Source organism: Salmo salar, chromosome 28 (genome assembly GCF_965601325.2).
Source record: "Salmo salar chromosome 28, fSalSal1, whole genome shotgun sequence".
In the NCBI taxonomy this organism is placed as follows: Eukaryota; Metazoa; Chordata; class Actinopteri; order Salmoniformes; family Salmonidae; genus Salmo; species Salmo salar.
Genome location: NC_138318.1, coordinates 19108426 through 19132588, shown reverse-complemented (window position 1 = coordinate 19132588; position 24163 = coordinate 19108426). Strand labels below are relative to the sequence as shown.

The 24163-nt window shown below is 43.5% G+C and overlaps 2 protein-coding genes across 7 annotated transcripts in view; both read left to right on the top strand.

Moving 5' to 3' along the window:
- LOC106589211 (kinesin-like protein KIF19) overlaps window positions 1–3741 on the top strand; it is an 83142-nt gene extending 79401 nt beyond the window's left edge. For both annotated transcript variants that reach the window (XM_082970514.1, XM_045710162.2), the window contains exons 16-19: window positions 176–299; window positions 833–1227; window positions 1443–1611; window positions 1829–3741. In XM_082970514.1, coding sequence (XP_082826640.1) covers window positions 176–299; window positions 833–1227; window positions 1443–1611; window positions 1829–1956 — 816 coding nt within the window. In that variant the 3' untranslated portion in view covers window positions 1957–3741. The remainder of the gene's footprint in view (window positions 1–175; window positions 300–832; window positions 1228–1442; window positions 1612–1828) is intronic.
- A 5684-nt stretch (window positions 3742–9425) lies between these two features.
- Window positions 9426–24035, top strand: LOC106589616 (casein kinase I). 5 transcript variants are annotated; one of them, XM_014179810.3, is made up of 10 exons: window positions 9426–9915; window positions 17957–18067; window positions 18494–18642; window positions 18863–19091; window positions 19190–19360; window positions 19600–19748; window positions 19892–20078; window positions 20205–20344; window positions 20939–21009; window positions 22067–24035. In XM_014179810.3, the coding sequence occupies exons 1-9, from the start codon at window positions 9840–9842 to the stop codon at window positions 20987–20989; spliced, it is 1263 nt and encodes a 420-aa protein (XP_014035285.1). In that variant the 5' UTR covers window positions 9426–9839; the 3' UTR covers window positions 20990–21009; window positions 22067–24035. The 5 variants fall into 5 exon arrangements, with proteins under 5 accessions (XP_014035285.1, XP_014035290.1, XP_014035287.1 ...); XM_014179815.3 differs by having other exon boundaries at window positions 9427–9915; window positions 19910–20078; window positions 20934–21009; XM_014179812.3 differs by having other exon boundaries at window positions 9427–9915; window positions 20934–21009.
- The last annotated feature ends 128 nt before the right edge of the window (window positions 24036–24163 follow it).

The following is a 24163-nucleotide window of genomic DNA, read 5'->3' as shown; positions in this document are numbered from 1 at the left end:
GATATATACTAGGGCCGATGCAGCTGTTGCCATTACACCTGAAGTGTGGAGACACCATAGTAATGGAGGCTACAGCCATATCAGGGCAACATTTCTACCAAGTTTCATATGTGCATACTCCCCTATGAGAGTGTGAGCATAATGCCACATGTCCCCTCTCCTCTGTCCTCTCCAGCTGCAGCCATTGGCTCCAGAGACCAGTCTGAGCTACTGCCACCTCAGCCACAGTGTCAGCAGTCACCTGGACTCCTCCCCCGAGAGCAGCGAGACGGGCCAGGATGTCCCCCTCACACGCAAGGGTAAGCGACCCCCCTCAGTGTATGGACTCAGTCAGTCATGTGGGCAGGGAGGGAGTACTTTGGCTACAGATGTAGGATCTTAATTTGAGCCACTATGCTACAGCGGGAAAATAATCCTGCAGCAACGGGTCATGTGAATTATTATGTGGATTATAATTAATGGACATTTTTGTAGAGATTGGTACATTTGTCGTAAGGGAAAATCAAGTCTGAAATTTCAAAGTGGAAATTACAAACTTCAGAAGACTTTTTAAACCTTAAATACACTACAAGTTTCACATTTCCTGCTCAGCAGGAAAGTACTCCTGCAACAGGGTGATCTAATTAAGATCCTACATCTGTAGTTGTGGGCACAGACCACAAACTGATGGAATACAGAATATAGCCGTTATATAATCTAGGGACGATTGGGGAGTATAACGTTTATATTTTAATATCTTATCTTAGGTCAGGATGCTGATGTACTAGATGCGTTCATAGTAGAACCTCTGTCTCGATTTCCCACTAATCAAATATCTCCCTTGATTCAACAGAGAGGCAGCAGATCCTCAAAGGGATCCACAACATCGCAGTGAAGGCTGCTTGCCGCCGCTCCAAAGCCCTGGAAGTGGACGCCCTGAGGCTGCCCCCTCCTCCCTCCCCCCTGGACCCCAAGAAGCACAAGAGCAGCCTGTCTCTGAGCGAAGCGCCCCCTAGGGGCCTGGCCCTGCTTCGTGGCCGGCAGCCCAGCCCCGAGCTCCGCCACGCCACCTCAGATGAGAACCTTTCCAGCAGCACAGGGGAGGGGCCTGGCTCCCAGGGCACCTGGACACGCCCACGCATCCGCCAGCCCGCCCCCAAGAACCCAAACCCCACCCTGCGTGAGCAGGACTTCGAGGCTCGCCGCCGGAAGAGACGCTCCCGCTCATTCGAGGTCACAGGTCAAGCAGTAAGTAGCGTGTTCATTATCTAGCTCCCTGAGAAGGATTTGATTATTCAGTAATGTTTGTTAGTAGAGTCATCAGCAGTTATGATTGATTGATTGATTGATTGATTGATTGAATTACATAGACATATAAAGTGGCTCCAGCGCAGACAACGTTACAGTACATAGCCTACATGATATCAGCCCTAACACACTACTCAATCCCTCCCCCTGCTCAGCTGTCTCAGTCTAAGACCATGGCAGCCCAACGTGTCCGCCCACTGGACAGCACTTCAGACCCCCACCTCCACATCAACGGCCAGCCCCAGGCCCCCCTGCAACGCCCACAGCACAGGGGGGTCCCTCCTCTCACCAAGGTCCGGCTGCCTCACAACAACCACCAAACAGGTCAGCCTCCCTTTTCCTACACCTCTAGATTAAAAAAGACAAAATATTGCTGCAAACAGCCATGGCGGGGTTCAAGCCCTATGGCACCCACAGCACCACCATCAGGACAAATTGGATGAATTGTCCTTGGATATTGGCTTATCTCCTTACTGTGTAGCTAATTAAATATATCGACATATTGTACTGTTCGTAAACAGGGCTCTAATGCTTTTTACAGGCCCCATCACAGAGTCCTCCCCAGTCCATCTGAGCAACCTGAAGCGTGCGTCCCAGCTGCGCCAGCCCCAGCCCCTACTCTACGTCACCACCACGGGCACCGGAGGCCAGCGCACCCGCAGGCACTGAGAGCCTACTAGCCTGCCACTCTAGGGTCATGTTCATTAGGGCATGGAATGGAAAACATTTAGCAATGTTTGTTGCCTAATGGACACGACCCAGGGTTTTCTTACACAGGACCCCCCAACACCAGCACTACCCTGACCAGCTGACCCTGAGAATGTGGACTGGACTTAACTGGATTAGACTAGACTAGACTGGACTGTACAAAACTGGACTCTCCAGTCTCCACCTTCATGCTCCTGATTGGCCCACAGCCCAGTCTAACCCTGCAGCCTTGAGCCTCCCAATGCCCTCTGGCCCGTGACCTCTGAGCTGTGTCCTCCACACTGGCTGTATGTTGAACCCAGAGACCTAGCTTTTCCTCGTGCTGATTACAGAGAGAGACACTAATAGGATGGATAATGCCCCGAGACAAGAGGATTGAATAACTCACCATCACAGTCTCCAAAGATGACTGTTCTGTCTGTGAGTGAGTCCAGAATGGCACCCAAATGGCCCTGGTAAAAAGTAGTGCACTATATGGGGAATAGGTTGCCATTTCAGACACACTGTGACTGTTTTTCCTTGCTCTTCTTGTTTCCCTCTTTTCCGCTGCTCAAATGCTCCTGTGAGTGACCGTCCAGTGGCCACCACTAACCGCTACTATGGCCCTGTACACACTCGGGTTGTACAAATGATTTGGCACAATAGTTGTGTGCACATTTTTTGTGCAGACAATCTATGTTGTATCACAAAAATATCAGTTGTATCACAACCAATGTGTCAAATGTGTCAGTTGTAGAACCTGAGTGGTAAGGGCCTTTGCTGTAAAGCAGACGGTACTAATTGTTGCGCAACAATAGACTAGTAGACTACATCATACTGCTTTGAAGACACTAAATGCTTATTATCATGATAATGTGCTGATGAAGCCTCAATGTTACATTAAGCTAATGAATGAATTGATTTTTAAGAAATGCTTACTAATGTAATCTAATTTATAGACAGTCAGGCAGCTGTTTTTGGGTCAATCCAACCTTGTTGCTTTGAAGTTAAATTACAAATAAGTCCTGGACAGTATTTAGAGGATGGAGAAAACAGCTAGCCTGGTCCCAAATCTGTGCTCTTGCCATCTTAATTACTGTTATTGTGGTGCAAAATGTTTGGCATCACAATGAGTGACAGAGAGTTGGCATGATAACACAAACAGACTGTCACTCAGGATAGAAAACAGGACCCAGTACATCAACATTCTCTGAGTGTAGATTTTACATATGAACAACAATATTATTATTATCATTCATTACTACATAGATCTGTAATCCAGGTATAATCTCAATCTCAATTATCAAAAGCACATAATGAGATTAGAGAAACGTGACCTGGATGATTACTGTGCACTTTTGTATTCAGCTTGATGTACAGTCTATACATTCACATTGTGTGCTTCCCAAATGGCACCGTGTTCCATATATGGTCATTGGTCAAAAAGAGTGCACTAAATAGGGAATAGGGTGCTATTTTGGACAGTCATTGAAACAGCCCAGGGTCTATGCCTTTTTCTTCTCACCTACCCAGACATGATTGGAGCCTGTGTTAGATGTGCTTAATATCCCATATGGCACTTCAAAACACATTCCCAACTGTAGATGGTTGCTGTTTTTTATTCACATTTTACGGCTGCCTTTTTCTTGTTATTATCCAAATTACAGTCTTTGTCATTGTTTTCATATTTACATTTTTTTTCTATTTGTTTTGTAAAAAAAATAAAAAAAAGTTTTATAACTAAATAAATTCCAGTAAAAACCTAAAGATGTTTGTGATGTGATTAATGTCACTGTAAGCGTTCTGTACAGATCTAGGATCAGCTTCCCTTTCCCCAATCACAACCTTAATCATTAGTAGGGAACACTGATCCAATATCAGTGTCTAAGGCAACTTCACCCTACACTGTATGTAAGCGCTGCAGTTCACTTCCTCAACAGTAAATAGAGTGACGGAATGAAACAGGGTAATCAAAAACATCTGCAGTACTACCAAACGACCACTATATGCTCCTCTTGTCCTTTCATGTCCTATGACAACTTCAGTACACAATGTCCCAACAAAGGTCTTTGTGCTGATGTGTGATCAAAACAACTCTCCCCAATTTTATACTGAACAAAAATATAAACGCAACGTGCAGTAATTTTATGATTATACTGAGTTACAGTTCATATGGAAATCAGTCAATTGAAATAAATTCTTTAGGCCATAATCTATGGATTTCACATGACTGGGCATGGGCTCAGCCACAGGAGAGCCAGGCACAGCCAATCGGAATGAGTTTTTCCCCACATAAGGGCTTTATTACTGACAGAAATTCATCAGCTGTCCGAGTGGATGGTCTCAGACGGTCCCGCAGGTGAAGAAGCTGAATGTGGAGGTCCTGGGCTGGCGTGGTTACACTTCATCTGCGGTTGTGAGGCCAGTAAGACGAACTGACAAATTCTCTAAAACGACGGAGGCGGCTTATGGTAGAGAAATTAACATTCAATTCTCTGGCAATAGCTCTGGTGGGCGTTCCTGCGGTCAGCATGCCAATTACACGCTCCCGCAAAACTTGAGACATCTGTGGCATTGTGTTGTGTGACAAAACTGCACATTGTAGAGTGGCCTTTTATTGTACCTAGCACAGCTTCTTGATATACCACGCTTGACAGGTGGATGGATTATCTTGGCCAAGAAGAAATGTGCACTAAAAGGGATGTAAACAAATTTGTGCACAGAATTTGAGAGAAATACGTTTTTTGTGCCTATGGAACATTTCGGGATCATTTACTTCAGCTCATAAAACATGGGACCAACACTTTACATGTTGTGTTTATATTTTTGTTCGGTATAAGTGATACCAACTTCAGTAATTACAGTGTCTTCGGAAAGTATTCAGACCCCTTGACTTTTTCCATGTTTTGTTAGGTTACCCTCGGGTTCTTGTTCACCTCCCTGTCCAAGGTCCTTCTCCCCCGATTTCTCCGTTTGGCTGAGCAGCCAGCTCCAGGAAGAGTCTTGGTGTTTCCAAACTTCTTCCATTTAAGAATGAGCTAATACTCTATAAGAGGAACAGGATCTCAAGCAGTAGAAAACAAGAGGTGCTGGAACTCATCTCCGGTGAGCTCCTGACCAATTCAAGCACTGGTAGACAGATAACACTCCACAAAGTGTTTTTCTGAAGTTGTATTTTGAAAGGTTAACAAGTTATTCAACAGTACTGGTGTGATCCACAACAGGTGTCTAGACATGAGTGTGGGCCTATGTCCCAGAATCATTCAGTTGTCATAAATATAGACTACATGGCAGCCTATTGTTTTCATGAGGGGGAGTGCTCAAAGTACGTGCTATGATTGGATTAGTTTACCTCACATTGTCAGGCAAGCAGCAGGCTAATACTTAGCCTGCTGCATTCCAACACGTGCAGCAGTGGTGTGTTTATTTGTGCATACACTAGCTAATTGTAAGTGGCTTATAGTATAGTTGTCCTGAGTCTTGGGTCAATGAGAAAACCTTTCCACATAAGACCACATCACAAACATGCATTACTTTGTAGGCTATTAGCTGTTTGTTTGATGAGGTTAATCAAAGAAAGAATGAAAAACAATTGGTTTGGCTGTATATGCAATGAAACTATTTAGGCTACAGAAAGAAATCATTTTATTAAACCTTACATCAGATTTAGCTAAATACCTAGAAACATCTTAATAATGATCAAATCTATCATGCAAGTTTCGGTTACGAAATTCTTTCTACAGCTACAGACTGCCTTTTTTTGTCTCTGTTCTTTCTCTTTCCCTCCTTCTGCTCTGCGCATTGTCAAACACGTGCAGCGCACGTTACACAATCCAAACAACAACAGTGCTGCCATGTGAGTGGCCCAAACTATAGAAATTGTGCCTGAACAGCTTCAGGGATTGGTCCATATATGACCAATCACAAAAATCACAAGCGCTCTTCAGATTAGTGGGCGTTGTCTCCAGGACTTTGACAGCTGTCATGAGTGAGATCTTGTTTGTCTGTTTCTGAGCAATACAAACATCATATTGACAATGAATCTTATTTCCATAATTTGCAATGTATGTTTTTGATATTCTTAGAAAGTTTTGAAATAGAATTGACATTTACATTGTGAGAATTATATTTTTGCTCAGTTGTTGTTCAGTATGCAATATGCAGTTCCTTTGGAAAGTATTCAAACCCCATGACTTTTCCCACATTTTTTTACATTACAGCCTTATTCTAAAATTAATTAAATCGTTTTTTTCCCTCATCAATCTACACACAATACCTCATAATGACAAAGGAAAAACAGTTTTTTAGAAATGTTTGCAAATTTGTATAAAAAAACCCTGAAATAACACATTTACGTAAGTATTCAGACCCTTTGCTCAGTACTTTGTGGAAACACCTTTGGCAGCGATTTCAGCATCGAGTATTCTTGGGTATGACGCTACAAGCTTGGCACACCTGTATTTGGGGAGTTTCTCCCATTCTTCTTTGCAGATCCTCTCAAGCTCTGTCAGGTTGGATGGGGGAGTATTGATGCACCACTATTTTCAGGTCTCTCCAGAGATCTTCGATCGGGCTTTGGCTGGGCCACTCAAGGACATTCAGAGACTTGTACCGATGCCACTCCTGAGCTGTCTTGGAACCTCAAATCAAATACACATGGTTAGCAGATGTTATTGCGAGTGTAGCGAAATTCTTGTGCTTCTAGTTGTGCAGCAATATCTAACAAGTAATCTAACAATTCTACAACACCTACCTAATACACACAAATCTAAGTAAAGGAATGGGATAATAATATATACATATAAATATATTGATGAGCAATGACTGAGCGGCATAGGCAAGATGCAATAGATGGTATAAAATACAGTATATATATGTGAGATGAGTAATGAAAGATATGTAAACACTATTAAAGTGACTAGTGATCCATTTATAAAAGTGGCCAATGATTTCAAGTCTGTATGTACGCAGCAGCCTCTCTGTTAGTGATGGCTGTTCAACAGTCTGATGGCCTTGAGATGGGAGCTATTTTTCAGTCTCTCGGTCCCAGCTTTGATGCACCTGTACTGATGCTTTGCCCCAGTCTGAGGTCCTGAGTGCTCTGGAGCAGGTTTTCATCAAGGATCTCTCTATACTTTGCTCCGTTCATCTTTCCCTCAATCCTGACTACTCTCCCAGACATTTTTTGGTACCCTTTCCCAGATCTGTGCTTTGACACATTCTCTCAGACTTCTACGGACAATTCATTCGACCTCGTGGCTTGGTTTTTGCTCTGACATGCGCTGTCAACTGTGGGATCTTATATAGACCAGTGTGTGCCTTTCCAAATCACGTCTAACCAATTTCATTTACCACAGATGGACTCCAATCAAGTTGTAGAAATATCTCAAGGATGATCAGTGGAAACAGGATGCACCTGAGCTCAATTTCGAGTCTCATAGCGAAGGGTCTGAATACTTACGTAAATAAGGTATTTCTCTTTTCGCTTTGTCGTTTTGGGGCTATTGTGTGTAGATTGCTGAGGATTTCTGTTTTCGCTTTGTCGTTATGGGGTATTGTGTGTAGATTGCTGAGGAGTTATTTTTATTTCATCCATTTTAGAATAAGGCTGTAACGTAACAAAATATGGAAAAAGTCAAGGGGCCTGAATACTTTCCAAAGTCAAAGGCTCTGAATACTTTCCGAAGGCACTGTGTGTACTGTACAATGAGGCCTATTGAAGTTTTTAGGATGGTTTTCCTGTGCCTGAGACACAGGCAAATGCATACACATGCACACACACACACAAATGCATACACACACACAAATGTATTCACATGCACAACACAACCATATCTCAGCATCCCACTAATTTCATTGAAATAACGTGGAAACAACGTTGATTCAACCAGTGTGTGCCCAGTGGGATGTCTTGATCTCAATGGCCTGACTTGCTTAGGCATCTTGAACAAGAGTCCAGAAATCAAAACAAATACTATTGAAGTAGGAAAATGGGAAAACATGACTAATGGCAATATCATGAATAAATGAATAACTAAATGTTTCTATTTGAAACAAAACACCATATATGAGCAGTAGACAAGAGTATGAATAGGAGCCTGTGGTCGTTTGCTTCTCCTGATCCTGCACAGAGCTGTGGGCATGGGCCAGTGATTTGTGTCTATCCTACATGCATCCCTTCAGATAATATGTCCCAAGGAAAAGTTTGACGCTGACCCAGTTCCCTACTTAGCAGAAATAACTGCAGTCGTCAGAGATGTTGCCGCAAGAGAGAGAGTGAGCTTATCAACCTACTTCCACCTCTCTCATGCTCCATCCACGGCAGGAAGGATATGTTTTCTTTTACGCATACAGCCTTCATCATCAGTTTTTTACTGCAGTTTGAATATTTAATTCTGAGTAGAACAAGAACTGATACTGTTCGAATTCTGAATGGCAAAGTAATGGATGTGCCTACCAACTATTACAACCTGCAAGCTCCCCCAGCACAATAGCCAACAAACAACTAGGCCATGCAAGGTTTATGGATTCATTTGGCCTTTTTCCTGCTCCCTTACTAAATAATCCTTTATATTTAGGGTATTTTGGTCTATTCAGCCCCAGACGAGTGGCTGTGTCACAGGATTACTGAGAGAGAGCAGAACAGGACTTATCCCTGATATAACTTGTCTATCTCTAGCTGTTTGTTTAGTGTGTGTGTGTGTGTGTGTGTGTGTGTGTGGTGTGTGTGTGTGTGTGGTGTGTGTGTGTGTGTGTGTGTGTGTGTGTGTGTGTGTGTGTGTGTGTTTTCATGCGTACATACGTTGGTACGCATGTGCTTGCTTGCCTGTGTGTGTGTGTGTGTGTGTGTGTGTTTTCATGCGTACATACGTTGGTACGCATGTGCCTGCTTGCCTGTGTTTGCTTTCTGTTGTTATCCTCTCTGTTGATTTGGCCTCAAATTCAGGTCACAGTACATCCCTGCCTTAGCCACTGTGACAACATCACGCCAGTGGGACCCAAAAATCCTAACCTAATTAGGAGGAACCACATAACACCTTACATCAGTCTCTACATCCCAAATGGCACCCTATTCCCCAGTTGACTACTTTTGACCATGGCCCATAGGTCTCTGGTCAAGAGTAGTACACAAAATATGGAATATGGTGCCATTTGGGGCGCATAATGGCCTTAGTTGGGGGCAACTTCAACATATTCACTCTCTCACTTTTTTCAGTTTCACCATCATTGCCCATATTTATTTTTATAATGAAAAGACTGTATAAGCCCTGTTTATAAACATGTTGGTATGTCTTTAGTATTGTTGGGTTGATTGTTTTATTCAGTGTATCTTGTCTTTCTTGATACAATGTAGGTCTAAACACTAGAATAATTTATCATTTCCAAAGACCAATGCACCGTCCCTTTTTTATGTGACCTACGCAGGGTTGCTAGGACAAGTGATGTCACAGGCGAGTAACAGCCAGTCCACAACGGAGGACAATCCTACAGTGGGAAAGACGCAATTTTTTGAGGAGGCTTCCATCAAAATCCGTCTCCATCCTGCTTCATTTCGGGAAAGATTATATTTTAAAAAGCATGAACATAGTCTACACGTTCTAAGCTTTCGGCAATACCGATATCGTTGTGTTCTGAAAAAGACATAGTTATAAAAGGGATGGTGAAAGTTGGATTGTTACAGAAGGAATTGAATCATCTTCTATTATTCAGGGGAGGGGGGCGTCTGAATAAAGGAGTTTGTATACCAGCAAAGTAGGGTGATATTTGGGGTGGTTAGGTAACCAACCAAAGAGAGCAGAAACACCAGGGTGGATTTTTCAAAACAACACATTCTGAAGATTGCTTCGTAAGAATAACATTGAACCATGGAATTAAGAGTGGGAAACCGATACAGACTGGGAAGGAAAATTGGAAGTGGATCCTTTGGAGACATCTATTTAGGTGAGTAACGTTAGTTAGCTAAATTCTCAACAATATTAGCTACACAATAACGTTACCGTATGCTTGTTAGTTAGCTAGCTAGGTAATGTCAATTGAACATGTAATCTAGCTAACGTTAGCTACTGTACTAGCTACCAAACACCGTCACTAACCTGATGAACTAGCTTAACTTGCTAACATTACGTTGTACTTTAACCATGTTGCTTGGATTGTGAATAACATAAAACAAGCTGTCAATTCTCAGCACCTCTTGTCCCTTTGGCAAGCCAGTAACGTTAACTAGCTATATTCAGTTACCATGAGGAAATAACGTTAGAATAGCCACTAACCAGCTAACGTTAGCTAGCTAAGTTAGCTTGTCAAATTGAGATGTCTCTATCCAAGCAAAGCCCATGACAGTTTCACAAAACAGCAGGACAGCTAAAGCCAAGCAGGTAACCAGCTAGGCCTAATTGTCATTATTAATTCAGAGATGACTATCTATCTATCTAGTCAATGTAATCTGGAAACTGCTTGATTGTTATTCATGTCTACTAAAGGTTTGGTTTTCAAACATTTTTTAAAGGCAGAGTTCACTTGACAGACATACTGAAGAACAAGTCACCCACCCCAACTGAGTTTGCCAGTATACATCCCATCTGTCAAATTTCAAGGGATGAAGGGCAGTTCGCTAGCTGCAGTAGAGCTAGCCAAATACCCTGTTCTCTGCTCTGCCCTCCAGGCAGTGGCACTTGCCCACATTTTTAAGATGAAGCATAGTGAAGTTCTGAACTAGTTACCCATTTTATAGTCACAGTACAAGTGTACTGTCCTGTAGCTTCCATTTGTTTGCTGCTGTGGCTGTCTTAGAATTTAGGCAAGCTACTATCAATGACAGTATTTCTGTCTAGTTTAAGGTAACATTGCTGTAATGCATTGTTGTGGCTAGTTTCAACTATTTGTCACTCAGTCTTGGCAGGGGTCAACTCCCCTTAGCTGTTGTGTTGACTGTTGCTTGTGTGGTGTGTTTTTAGTGTGTTTAGAGACTGGGTCCTCTGTTTTTTTCCCAGTGGTCCAGAATCATCAGTCAGCAGTCAACTGAAATTACATTCTGATGTTATCATCACCAGGGTTTAGCTTACACATACTTTTGTCATATTTTTATTTTATTTTTACTTTATTTAACCAGGTAGGCAAGTTGAGAGCAAGTTCTCATTTACAATTGCGACCTGGCCAAGATAAAGCAAAGCAGTTCGACATATAGGTCACTGAACACTTCCTGTTTTTGTATGAGTGAGTTTGAATCTTGTCATGCCATAACTGTAACTGTTGTCATAATGCTGGTATGCTTCGTCGAGTCATGTTTTCCTATGCGTAATAGGGAGGAGTATTCCTATGCTAAATGGGCTTTTACAGGGCCTCAGAGTTTTTGAATTTGGTGTATGTCCTATCCTCATTGTATGCGTTTTCAAGTGACTGTAGGAATTCCTCTGGTTGAGGTGAAGCAGGAGCACATCTCGTCCAGCTACAGGGTTCGACGCAATTGTCCAGCTTCTTGGCACTACTGTAGCACATGGCAGTTAGTGTATACAGGCAGAAAGAGCTTATTGTTGATGTGGATGACATCAGCAAAGTTTCTAACAGCCATGTCGTTGTTTCACAAACCGTCTGTGTGTAACATGATATGGGAAAGTCAGATGTTTAACGCCTACTACTGCCCTATCTATGTCCTGTCTGTCTGTACTAGCCTGTCACGAGTCACAGCTCCAAACCCCATCCCGCCACCTCTTCCCCTTTTCTAAACAAATAGTTCTAAACCCCATGTAAGGCCAAAAGGCTGCTTGACTTGCTTCTCAGTTGCTTGTTGGATGTTTTGTTTTGAAAGGATTGGGTCATTTGGATACTGACTGGAAACATTTTGTGGCAAATGTTATTCCCGTCTTTGAGTTGTTAAATGCACTGTTTGTGCATATTCGGGTTCAGAGACACTGACTGGGAAAAGTAGATGATTTCTATGTTCTTTCATGGCTGCAGTTATGGTCGATATATGAATTGTGTTGCACATGTATAAGTCATTCAACTTCTATAGTGCTTTTCATAGAACCTCAAAGCGCTTCAAGAACAACAAACAAGCAACATATGATGACGGGTCAACCAATAGAGGCCAAGTCAAGTATGCAGATGAGAAACCGCATGTCCAACTTCAACGAAGCTCAATGTTCCAACTCAACAGACATGAATCGTGTAGGGCTGAGTAGATGTTTTTAGAGGAGTAAACCTGCAATAAGAGACGTGGTTTTAATAAGGTAATCCAGCCCAGCCCACCCACCACTGCTCTAAACCACTCAGGATATGGCGTGGTTGTTTTCCTTTTGACACCCTAGCTGGATCGTATAACCAGGCCTAGAACATCTTTATCTCTCCTAGGCTGCCTGCCTCTTCATCAAGCCTAGAAAATATTGAAACATTAAAACATTCTGACACCAATAGACCTATGTTGAGTTCATATAGTTTCAAGTACACTTGAAGTACACATGAAGTACAATTTGTTCAAATGTGTTTAATTGCTAGAGCATACAGACTTGACTGCCAATTCAGTAGATTATAAAAAGAAATAAAACACTGCATTTTCTCAATGCACTTGAAGTAATCCATGTTTTGGAAGGCTAAACCGTTATGAATGATGTCAGTCCCAAGTGCCTAGTTCTTATCCATTTTAATAGGCTTTGTAATGGGACAGACAATATAATGTCTGCGAGGGGTGGATTTGCCCCCATCCTAGGTCACCTGTGTGTTCCTGCGGTACTCCTCGGGTGTCAGTTTTGGGGGGGGGGGGGGCACACACGCAGGTGTGTGGTGACCCGTCCTACACACACAGAGGGGAAGGGAAGCTCCAGTCAGCTGTATTTCCCTCTCTGCTCTGCTCTCCAGTGTGGACTAATGCATTCCCCTTTATGTAACCACATGTATGATTCATTCAACATGTTATTGTGAGTGCGTGCATGGAGGTGTTAAGTAAAGTGCTTTTCAGGAGATGGTCTGAGTCATACATGGACTGTAAGCCTACTTTTGAAATGAAAAGTCAGATATGAAAAGCTCCCCTGTTTCTCACTACTAACATACAGCGCAGCAAATGTGCACATCTTCAATGCATTTAAAAAAAAAAACTCATATTGCCCTTTTTTTCCCACTTTGTATGAAAAGGACCTTTTGCAAAGAGAAGTAGGCCCAGTACTAAAGTAACAGGCTAGGTGTGTTTTACATTGTAGCTCTTCAAGCTGAGTCTTATGTAACACCGTGGACCATTTTTCACATATTAAACATATTGTAATGTTCCTCTATAGTCTCTGCTCTGCTGGCCCTCTATAGCTGCTCGAGTCATAATAATGGCTATTTCTACAATTTATCTTCTTAAAATCTGATTTTAACCTTAAGCACACTGCTAACCTCATGCCTAACTTTAAATTAAGACCAGAAAGCTAATTTCTGTTTATATTAATTTGTACAATATTGCCCATTTTGATTTTTTTGTCTGTGGAAACTAGTGACAACCACTGTGCAGGGAGGGATGGGCCCTGATTCACTCTCTACTCCCCTTCCCTGTTCTGTTCCAGCAGAGTTCCTTCCCCTTTTATAATCGCACTCTGATCAAACATGCTGGCAGTACTCCTCATAAGGAAACATTAAAGTTGGTTTACCTACTTGAGTTGGATTCTTCTTTTGAGGCTGGTATGATATGAATGGGAATTTGTGTATATACAGTGCATTCGGAAAGTATTCAGACTCCTTGAGTTTTTCCACATTTTGCTATGTTACAGCCTTATTCAAAAATTGATTAAATAGTTTTTTCCCCCTCATCAAATTATTATTATTTTTTTACCTTTATTTAACTAGGCAAGTCAATTAAGAACAAATTCTTATTTTTAATGATGGCCTAGGAACAGTGGGTTAACTGCCTTGTTCAGGGGTAGAACGACAGATTTTTACCTTGTCAGCTTGGGGATTTGATCTTGCAACCTTTAGGTTGAGCACTCTGGGGCAGGTTTTCATCAAGGCTCTCTCTGTACTTTGCTCCGTTCATCTTTCCCTCGATCCTGACTAGTCTCCCAGTCCCTGCCGCTGAAAAACATCCCCACAGCATGATGCTGCCACCACCATGCTTCACTGTAGGGATGGAGCCAGATTTCCTCCAGACGTGAAGCTTTGCATTCAGGCCATAGAGTTCAATCTTGCTTTCTTCAGACCAGAGAATCTCATGGTCTGAGAGTCCTTTAGGTGCCTTTTGGCAAACTCCAATTGGGCTGTCATGTGCCCTATACTGAGGAGTGGCTTCCGTCTGACCACTCTACCATAAAGGCCTGAATGGTGGAGTGCTGCAGAGATGGAACTCTGGAGCTCTGTCAGTGACCATCGGGTTCTTGGTCACCTCCCTAACTAAGGCCCTTCTCCCCCAATTGCTCAGTTTGGCCGGGCGGCCAGCTCTAGGAAGAGTCTTGGTGGATCCAAACTTCTTCCATTTAAGAATGATGGAGGCCACTGTGTTCTTGGGGACCTTCAATGCTGCAGAAATGTTTTGGTACCCTTCCCCAGATCTGTGCCTGACACCTGTCTCGGAGCTCTACGGACAATTCCTTCAACGTCATGGCTTGGTTTTTGCTCTGACATGCACTTTCAACTGTGGGACCTTATATAGACCAGTGTGTGCCTTTCCAAATCATGTCCAATCAATTGAGTTTACCACAGGTGGACTCCAATCAAGTTGTAAAAACATCTCAAGGATGATCAATGGAAACAGGATGCACCTGAGCTCAATTTCGGGTCTCATAGCAAAGGGTCTGAATACTTATGTAAATAAGGTACTTCTGTTTTTTATTTTTCATAAATTTGCCAAAATTTCTAAAACCAAGTTTTTGCTTTGTCATTATGGGGTTTGTGTGTAGATTGAGGAGGAAAAATGTTTAGGCTGTAGCGTAACAATGTGGAAAAAGTCAAGGGGTCTGAATTAGGGTTGCACATTTTGGGGAATATTCAGAGGTGGAAACTTTCCATGGGAATATATGGGAATTAACAGGAATATGTGGGAATTAATATGAATTAATATTAATACCATTTTAAATGTAGATGTTTTTTGCATTGGATATATTTCCCATATCACAGAAACATAAACCTTTTACCTTATCATAAGTAGACATAATTGCAAAGGATGAAATCCTTCCAATAGAAATAAAAAAAATGTTACGAATTGAACTTTAATTAAATGAGTTGACTCTTCACATAGGATGATTTCACTGAACAAAAGAAAGGGAATATTGAATGATCTCCAATGATCCATCACATCTCCCAAAAAACGTTTTCAACATACATAAGATGATAGTCTAGAAACTAAAGCTTTGGTTGTCTTCCTCTCAGGCTTCCATGTCTTCCCCCTGGACCTCCTCAATGTCCACCTCTTGAACATTAGACTCTGAGGCCTCATCTTCACTGTCACTTTCCAACCTTGTTGAGGATCGCTCATTGTCAGGCTCAAAAAGCCTCAAATTTGCTTGGATTTCCACCAATTTCTTAACCCTTGCATTGGTCAGCCTGTTGCTTGCTTTGGTGTGTGTGTTCACAAACAAGGACCAGTTGTGCTCTGAGGCGGCTGATGTTGGTGGGATTTGGAGGATGATAGAGGCAAAGGGAAAGAGCCTCAGATCCACAAAGACCCTTCCACCGGGTGGCTGATGAGATATGTTGGCACGAATGCCATATTGCATCTCCATCCCAAAGCCCTTGCTTGGAAGTGTACATCGCCAGACTGGCAATAACCTTGCCCTCATCCAGGCCAAGGTGGCGAGACACGGTAGTGATGACACCATAGGCCTTGTTGATCTCTGCACAAGACAGGATGCTCTTGCCAGCATTCTTGGGGTCCAACATGTACGATGCGGCATGTATGGGCTTCAGGCAGAACTCTTTATGCTTTTTGAAATATTTCAGAACTGCAGTTTCCTCTGCTTGGAGCAACAGTGAAGTGGGCAGGACAGTACGGATTTCTTCTCTTACATCTGCAAGCTGAGTCTGAACATCAGACAGGATGGCATTGTCTCCCTCAATCTGTGCAATGGCTACTGCTATAGGTTTCAGGCTGCTTACCACTCTCTCCCAAAATAGATCATCCAGGAGGATCCTCTTGATGGGGCTGTCCATACCGGCATACTGTGATATGGCCATTTCTTGGAGACTCCTTCCCCTCCAGGAGACTGTCAAATACGATGACAACACTACCCCAATGGGTGTTGCTGGGAAGCTTCAATGTGGTGCTCTTCACTTTGCTTGGTGAGGTAGATTGCTGCTATAACTTGATGACCCTTCACGTACCTAACCATTTCCTTGGCTCTCTTGTAGAGTGTATCCATAGTTTTCAGTGCCATGATGTCCTTGAGGAGCAGATTCAATGCACGAGTAGCACAGCCAATGGGTGTGATGTGAGGGTAGGACTCCTCCACTTTAGACCAAGCAGCCTTCATGTTCGCAGCATTGTCTGTCACCAGTGCAAATACCTTCTGTGGTCCAAGGTCATTGATGACTGCCTTCAGCTCATCTGCAATGTAGAGACTGGTGTGTCTGTTGTCCCTTGTCTGTGCTCTTGTAGAATATTGGTTGAGGGGTGAAGATGATGTTGTTAATTATTCCTTGCCCACGAACATTCGACCACCCACCAGAGATGATGGCAGTACAGTCTGCTTTCTCTATGATTTGCTTGAACTCTGCATCCAGCAAATTAGTAGATTAAGCATGTCTGGTTGGATGGGTGTATGCTGGGCGGAGAATATTCAAAAATCTATTCCAATACACATTGCCTGTGAGCATCAGAGGTGAACCAGTTGCCTACACAGCTCGAGCAAGACATTCATCAGCATTTCTCTGGCTCTGTTCCTCCATTGAGTAAAAAAACTTCTGATTCCAGGAGGACCATGAGCCTCAGAATCACCTCGAATAGAAGTAGAGGGACTTGTCAGAGGTTGTGAGTGCTGAGGGAACTTTATGCACTTGGCCAGATGATTCTGCATCTTTGTTGCATTCTTCACATATGATTTGGCACAGTATTTGCAAATGTACACAGCGTTTCCTTCTACATTAGCTGCAGTGAAATGTCTCCACACATCAGGTGGTGCCCGTGGCATTTTCCTGTAAAGATTGGGAAAAAAGCACACAAAAAAAACACATCCAATTCCATGTACAGATAAATAGTTAAGCAGTTAGATTAAACAACTCCTTTGTAAGATTTTATTTATTTTTAAATGAAATATGTATGGAAACAGGTGAATTAACACTCAGTTAGCAGGCTCAAGCAAGCTAAAACCCACATGGTAGCAAAAACTAACTAGCAGAATTTGTTAACAAGTTAGAAATGATTTAAACACACTTTGCTGTAGGCTATTATTTACTAGTTAAAAAAAAATCATGTGTCGTATAAAATATGTTCACCCCACACAGTATTGTAATCAAAACTTACCAGAAAACATGTAGTCCTTGGCTCAGACAGTGTAGTAGTGTGGGCTCAATAGCATCTCATTAGTGTGCAAGATCTTGACAATCTGCTGTACATGTGATGGAAGAATGTACTGTGCATGCAGAGGGTTGCAATTCCATTGAATTGGGGATAGTTTAACCAAAATATGCCACAATAATTGCCTTGTGTGTATCCAACGAAAAGGTTCACTGTTATAAGCTAACTTTTTCAATGAATTTAAGCAAAATTCCCGGGCTTAACTTCCCATGGAAAATGTCTGGGAAAATGTCGGAAATTTACTGGAAAGTTTCCGACCCTTTGCAACCCTAGTCTGAATACTTTCCGAATGCACTGTGTATCCCCCGTCTGTGCTGCAATGCTCAGTCAGCAGGGACATGCACATCACAAAGGCCCAGAGTTTCCCCTCCCTTCGTGGTCAGGAATAAAACATCCTGGCCGTAAACATTTCTAAGCATAAATCATGCTCTGTGAACCAAAATCAGTAATTGACTGCTCTCTATTCATCTCCATACATTTGTATTGATAGTCCTTCTCTTTGTCCCCCAGGCACAGACATCTCAGTGGGAGAGGAGGTGGCCATCAAGCTGGAATGTGTGAAGACCAAGCACCCACAGCTCCACATCGAGAGCAAGATCTACAAGATGATGCAGGGAGGAGGTGAGACCTGGGTCTAAACCATTATACATGGGCCAGGCCTTGCTGTAGGCTATCAGTCCTGGTCTCTCTCTCCCCACTCCTCTCCTCTTTCTCTCCTATCTACCCCCTCCATTGCTCTCGTGCTCCCCCCACCCCACCTTCCCCCATGTTAATGTGGTTTTCACATCGCTGGACAAGCAGGCAGGCAATCATCCACATGAGTCAGTCAGTCCAGCCAGCAGCCTGAGAGAGTAGACTCAGTGGAACCTGTCATCCGATCACAGAGCCAGTGAAACACCACACAGGAAATCACATTAAACCCAATAGAGAATGGGATTTAAGTGAACTAGAGATGGGTTTAAAAACAGATTAACTGACCATGATTAAGTTGAAGTCATCAGTTGCTTTCCCACTTCTAACCTCCCATGTGTGTTTCTTCCCTTACAGTGGGCATACCTACAATAAAGTGGTGTGGAGCAGAGGGAGACTACAACGTGATGGTGATGGAGCTGCTAGGCCCCAGTCTGGAGGACCTGTTCAACTTCTGTTCCCGCAAGTTCAGCCTCAAGACTGTCCTGCTGCTGGCTGACCAGATGGTGAGACACAGCTGACGGAGCTGGTGTTCACCAACAGCATTAAATACTCAGCTCCACTTGTATCTTCTGAAGTTATGACCACTATATGCTATGAAATTTGCTTGCATGTTCGCTAGCTATTATTTGTTAGCAAATTAGAAGCGCAAAGTAAAGCTCTCCAGGAGGAGTAGTGTCCACTCCTGCTCTTATGTATGTGGAAAAAAAACTTTTTTTTTTTCAGATCAGCCGTATTGAGTACATCCACTCTAAGAACTTCATCCACAGAGATGTGAAGCCTGACAACTTCCTGATGGGCCTGGGCAAGAAGGGCAACCTGGTGTACATCATTGACTTTGGCCTGGCCAAGAAGTACCGCGACGCCCGCACACACCAGCACATCCCCTACCGCGAGAACAAGAACCTGACCGGCACGGCACGCTATGCATCTATCAACACACACCTGGGGATAGGTAGGTCACACACACACACCTGGACATTGATCTCACACACACACACTATTCAAACAGGGCCAGTGTGTGATTTTCTCCTTCCCTCCCTCTCTCTACAGAGCAGTCTCGTCGTGATGACCTGGAGTCTCTTGGTTACGTCCTGATGTACTTCAACCTGGGCTCTCTGCCCTGGCAGGGCCTCAAGGCCGCCACCAAGAGGCAGAAGTACGAACGCATCAGCGAGAAGAAGATGTCCACCCCTATCGAGGTGCTCTGCAAGGGATACCCCTGTAAGTAGTCTGATTTGTCATTCCTGGTTTTAGCATAGTTGATTTGGACAAACACACTCCTACTCTGTGCTTAGGTATGGATATCTATGACAGTGTAGGATTGTCTTTGTCCATTTGATTGTCTGTAATGTTCCTGCACCTCTTCAGAGGCCATGCTGTGACCCTGTAAAATAAAATGTCAAAGAGTTTCCCTACAGTATGATGATAAAGGATTCTAACACTTTTCTCCCTCCTCGCAGCGGAGTTCTCCACCTACCTGAACTTCTGTCGCTCTCTGCGGTTCGATGACAAGCCGGACTACTCGTACCTGAGACAGCTGTTCAGAAACCTGTTCCACAGACAGGGCTTCTCCTACGACTATGTCTTTGACTGGAACATGCTCAAGTTTGTGAGTACTGCCTCTATTCATTGTTAATTAACAATCTATTAAACATATACTGTTTTTATTGCACATCTTAATAATCCTCTTAACCATTAGCCAATGGTACCTCAGTGGCATTTTCTGATCTAGTCTCCATTTCTACCCCTCTGACTGCCCCTAATTCCAAGGGGGCCAACCGTGCAGCGGAGGAGGCGGAGCGGGAGCGGAGGGACAGAGAGGATAGGCTGAGACACGGCAGGAACCCTGGGACCAGGGGACTCCCGGCCGCCTCAGGACGACCCCGAGGAACACAGGATCCGGCGCCGCCTACACCCCTCACACCCACCTCACACACAGGTTAGTGTCTCTCTCTCACACACACACACCTAGATGACTTTGATGTATGGTTTACATAATAATGTGATTGTCTCTTGTCATGGTCAGGAAGTATTTGTTTCTCCTGTCTCTTTCTCTCTCCTCTAGCCAACATGTCTCCACGACCGGCGTCTGGTATGGAACGGGAGAGAAAAGTGAGCATGCGGCTTCACCGCGGAGCTCCCGTTAACGTCTCCTCGTCCGACCTGACGGGACACCAGGACACCTCTCGCATGTCCACCTCACAGGTATAAGCTCGTCCCATCCCCAGACGCACCCCTCGGCCCTCACCAGAACACCCCTGACCTCATACGACCACCGCCCATCATGACGCACCCCTCTAGAGGAATATGCAGAACAGAACCAATAAAGTTGTCTACAGTCAAAACCTAAACAGGAATGTCTCTTGACTTTGGATCTCAATAAGGAGTAGCTGTAAGTCTAGGAGTGCATCAATAAGGCCTGGCTTGCATCAACATGATTCAAGACATGAATAAACATGAAGAGGTTTATTGGAGGGAGGCACTTCAACTAGCTAAGTAAAGGGCCCTGGCTTTAGTCTGCCAAACAAGACTAAAGGAAAAGATGCCGGGAAGGAAATTCACCCCAGGATTGAGGGTACTGAAGAGAACCCTATAACGAAATATCCCCACTCTCCTTAGGCAACATCACCCTATTCTCCTTGGCGATCTCTTTACGTTTCCACCAGGTGATCATGGGAGTTGTAGTTTTTATCTCCCACACATTGGTGTCTGATAGTAAGCATGCCATACTACAGACCCAGATCCAGTTGTCTGACTTGACCTATGGCCTTCTCTCTCCCTCCCCTAACCTCAGAATAGCATTCCCTTCGACAATCACGCCAACTAGATGCTCGCCATATCCTTGTGTGATGGCCCGATGGCCACACTGGGTGAGTCCCGCTGAGGCTGGCGCTGGGTCCTAAAGCACCAGGGATGCACGCCTCCAGTCCTAATGGGAAGTACTGTCTGTCTGCAGGCTCTCGTTCCTCTCTGATATACGCTATGAAAGGGAGTTGAGACAAGTAGCTTCAATGTTAGCAGATAATGACAAAAGGAACTACTTTCTGTTAGTTAGCCGGCCAGCCTACTCCCTTTCATTGCGTATTGATCATTCAATGAGCCTGACTTGCCAGGTCCTATTGGACCAGACGCCTCAGTTATTCTGATGCATCTGACACGGTCTCCCTTGAGAACTGGAGCGGTGCATTCCAACCTTGTGATAACAAACCCACCTGTGGAACCAGTGTTTCCACCATTTCTGGCTGTTACCCTACCTAGCTCTGTGACCTATCCTCAGCACAGTGCTTGTGACTTGTTGCAGTGGTTGGACTGTGGTGATGCCTGTCTGACATTCTCCAGCATGTGACTGCATTGGTTCCTATCCTGCTCCTAACTCCCCAGTCTTACCTATAGAGGGGTGGGTGTGTGTGTGTCCTTCAAACCCTTGTCTCCCTTGACTTTTACCACTGCTCAATGCTGCATGGTTTTTCATAGGTCTCTGGAAATTATCACCAGGCTAAAGTTGAGATTTGCTATGTCTGAAAGAATATACTGCATTTTGTTTTCTTGTTCTGATGAGTGAATGACACACCAGACTGAGGCCATGTGGCCCATCGCTGCTTGCCTTCATCTCTCACACTATATCACCCTCAGCATATCTTCTGCACTACATGGAAATACTGCTGTTTCTGCTGAGCAATGTGACAATATTAATCTATTGTCATGGCTTCATGCATGATATGGTTTTGAAACTTCTGATGTTTCACATCTGGTATTTTTATTTAAATTTAGGTGCGGTGATGTGTAGATGAAATTGAGTAATAATTTTAAGTATAGTTCAGTATGTTTAATAAGATGGAGATTGCATGCAGAGAAGCGAGAGTAGAGATCCCTGCCTGCTGTAAATGTATGTGAGTATAAAAGTTGACCTCTCTCTTCTCCCCTCAGTTGGTGTCTGGCATGATTCCTGGTGGCCTCCACTCTGCAGCGCCTCGATGAGACAAGACCCACAATGCCACTGGCACAGCAGAGGACTGCGCCAAGCCTGGCTCAACCAATCGGCAGCCAGCTCGCTAACTACTACAGAAACCATCGGAAGACCACCTCTCTCCTGACCTGGCAGTGTCTGGTTGTTCCTCTCTTTCACACTAGTTCTTGTTCCTTGCACACTCGGTCTCTCTCTCCCTCTATGCTCTCTTTCTAGCTTTCTCTGTACTCTCTCCTGAACACTTACAATTGTTTCGATGAAGAAACTTAGAAATAAGTACCAGATCTGCGACCTTTTTTCCCAGAGACATTTTCCATGCCTGTGCAGAGACTGTGGTCTTCGCTGTGATGGCGATCTAACAGAGTTCTTTAAGACTGAAACGACAAACGGAACGACAACAACTGCCACTGTTATTTCCGTGGTTACTACTCCTCATCCATGGCACTTTGTCAATAAAGACACTCATTTCTACTCCCACTGTACATTACTACATAATAAATCTGATATGAAAAGAGCTGATCCAAGATTGCGGCTCTGTTTTAAATGGGTCATTTTGGGTGTACTGCTTTTCATTTGTACTTATTTACAGATCTTTTTTCTCTGACCACCAGCTGGTTTCTATTGTTTTTCACAGCTCTGGTCTGTAACTCTAAAGACATTTGTAATACATACTATTTGCATGTTTTAACACTCGGCTTCCCTTTGACCTGCTGATGTGTAGGGTTTCAACTCTAAATCACATCTGAAATTGTCATCTGTATTTCTAGATGGGGTTTTATGGTCAAAGTTGCTCAAGTTGTATATCTAGGGGCCCTCTTCTCCCCAACCAAGACAGTCTCTCATGGACTACTGTACAGATCTACATGCTCATTTCCTGTTATTTGTAATATTTCTAAGCTGTGAAATACATGTAATATAGATGTTTACTTTTTGAGGTGAATTTGGGTTGGGTTTCTTACATTGGGTCTGCTCAAAAGTGTGACATCACTGTCCTATATTCGGTCTGGTTCGGTCCAGTTTTGGGCTGTCATAATCATTGTCCGTGCCCAGGCTTTTGCTGTGTCTGTCCAAAAGGATGAAAGAAGTGCAGGATCGTTTTAGTTGGAGTGCCTCAAATTCACAAAAATTGAGAGCACTCGCACAGAGAGACTTAACAGTGTCAATTTAAAATGGCAGCCATTTAACAATGATTTTGTTTTATTGATTGTGAACTTACATTTTTATATTTTCTTACTGGCTCCATGATGTGAACACTGGTGTTATTTGTACATGTTTTGAGAAATAAAATGTTTCTGCACTGATGTGGCTACAAGCAGAGGCACGTGCACTTAACTAAACATCTGTGTTTACTTTGTCTATCCCCTGATAAATGAACCGATTGACACTTCTCTTGGGTGGGCTATGGTCTTTGACGTTCAACTCAATGGTCACGTTACCCTGTTCAGACGTTGCATGCATCAACCAATGATTGCGTGCCACATCGACTGCTGTCAGGCACGAGATCGCTATAACATGTGGTTAGCTGATACGTTAAATACCTATCCATGCTTTGTAAGATCTGACATGCGTCAGCAACACCTGGGCAGAGTAACGCGCCAAATCTCTTTACTGGTCTTCAGCAAAGAGTGTGGAACAAGAGTTTGGGATATTCAACTCAACCTCAGTTAGCAAAATTAGTATTTTTAGGGGCTGCACAGCTGAATCGTTACCATGGTTCACCCCATAGAACCATTTTAATGCAGGCCTGATTCCTGACTAGTCATTTTATCCTATGGTTTGACCCATGGGCAGTTTGGTCAATCACTGACTCACCCTTCTATGTGTAATTAACTAAGCTACCAGATCTGAAAGAATATTACTTTATCTCTCATTTGTATTTGCCACTGTATTTGTGTACTTTAAAAACTGTAAATAAATGAAGTACTTGTACTCTGTGTGCTTTCATTTTCAAGCGTGGAAAGAAAAGGTGTATATATAGTTTATATATTTCATGTCTTAACCTGTGTGTAGACTACCACTAGATGCGCACACTGCAATTGCCCAACGCTGGACACCTG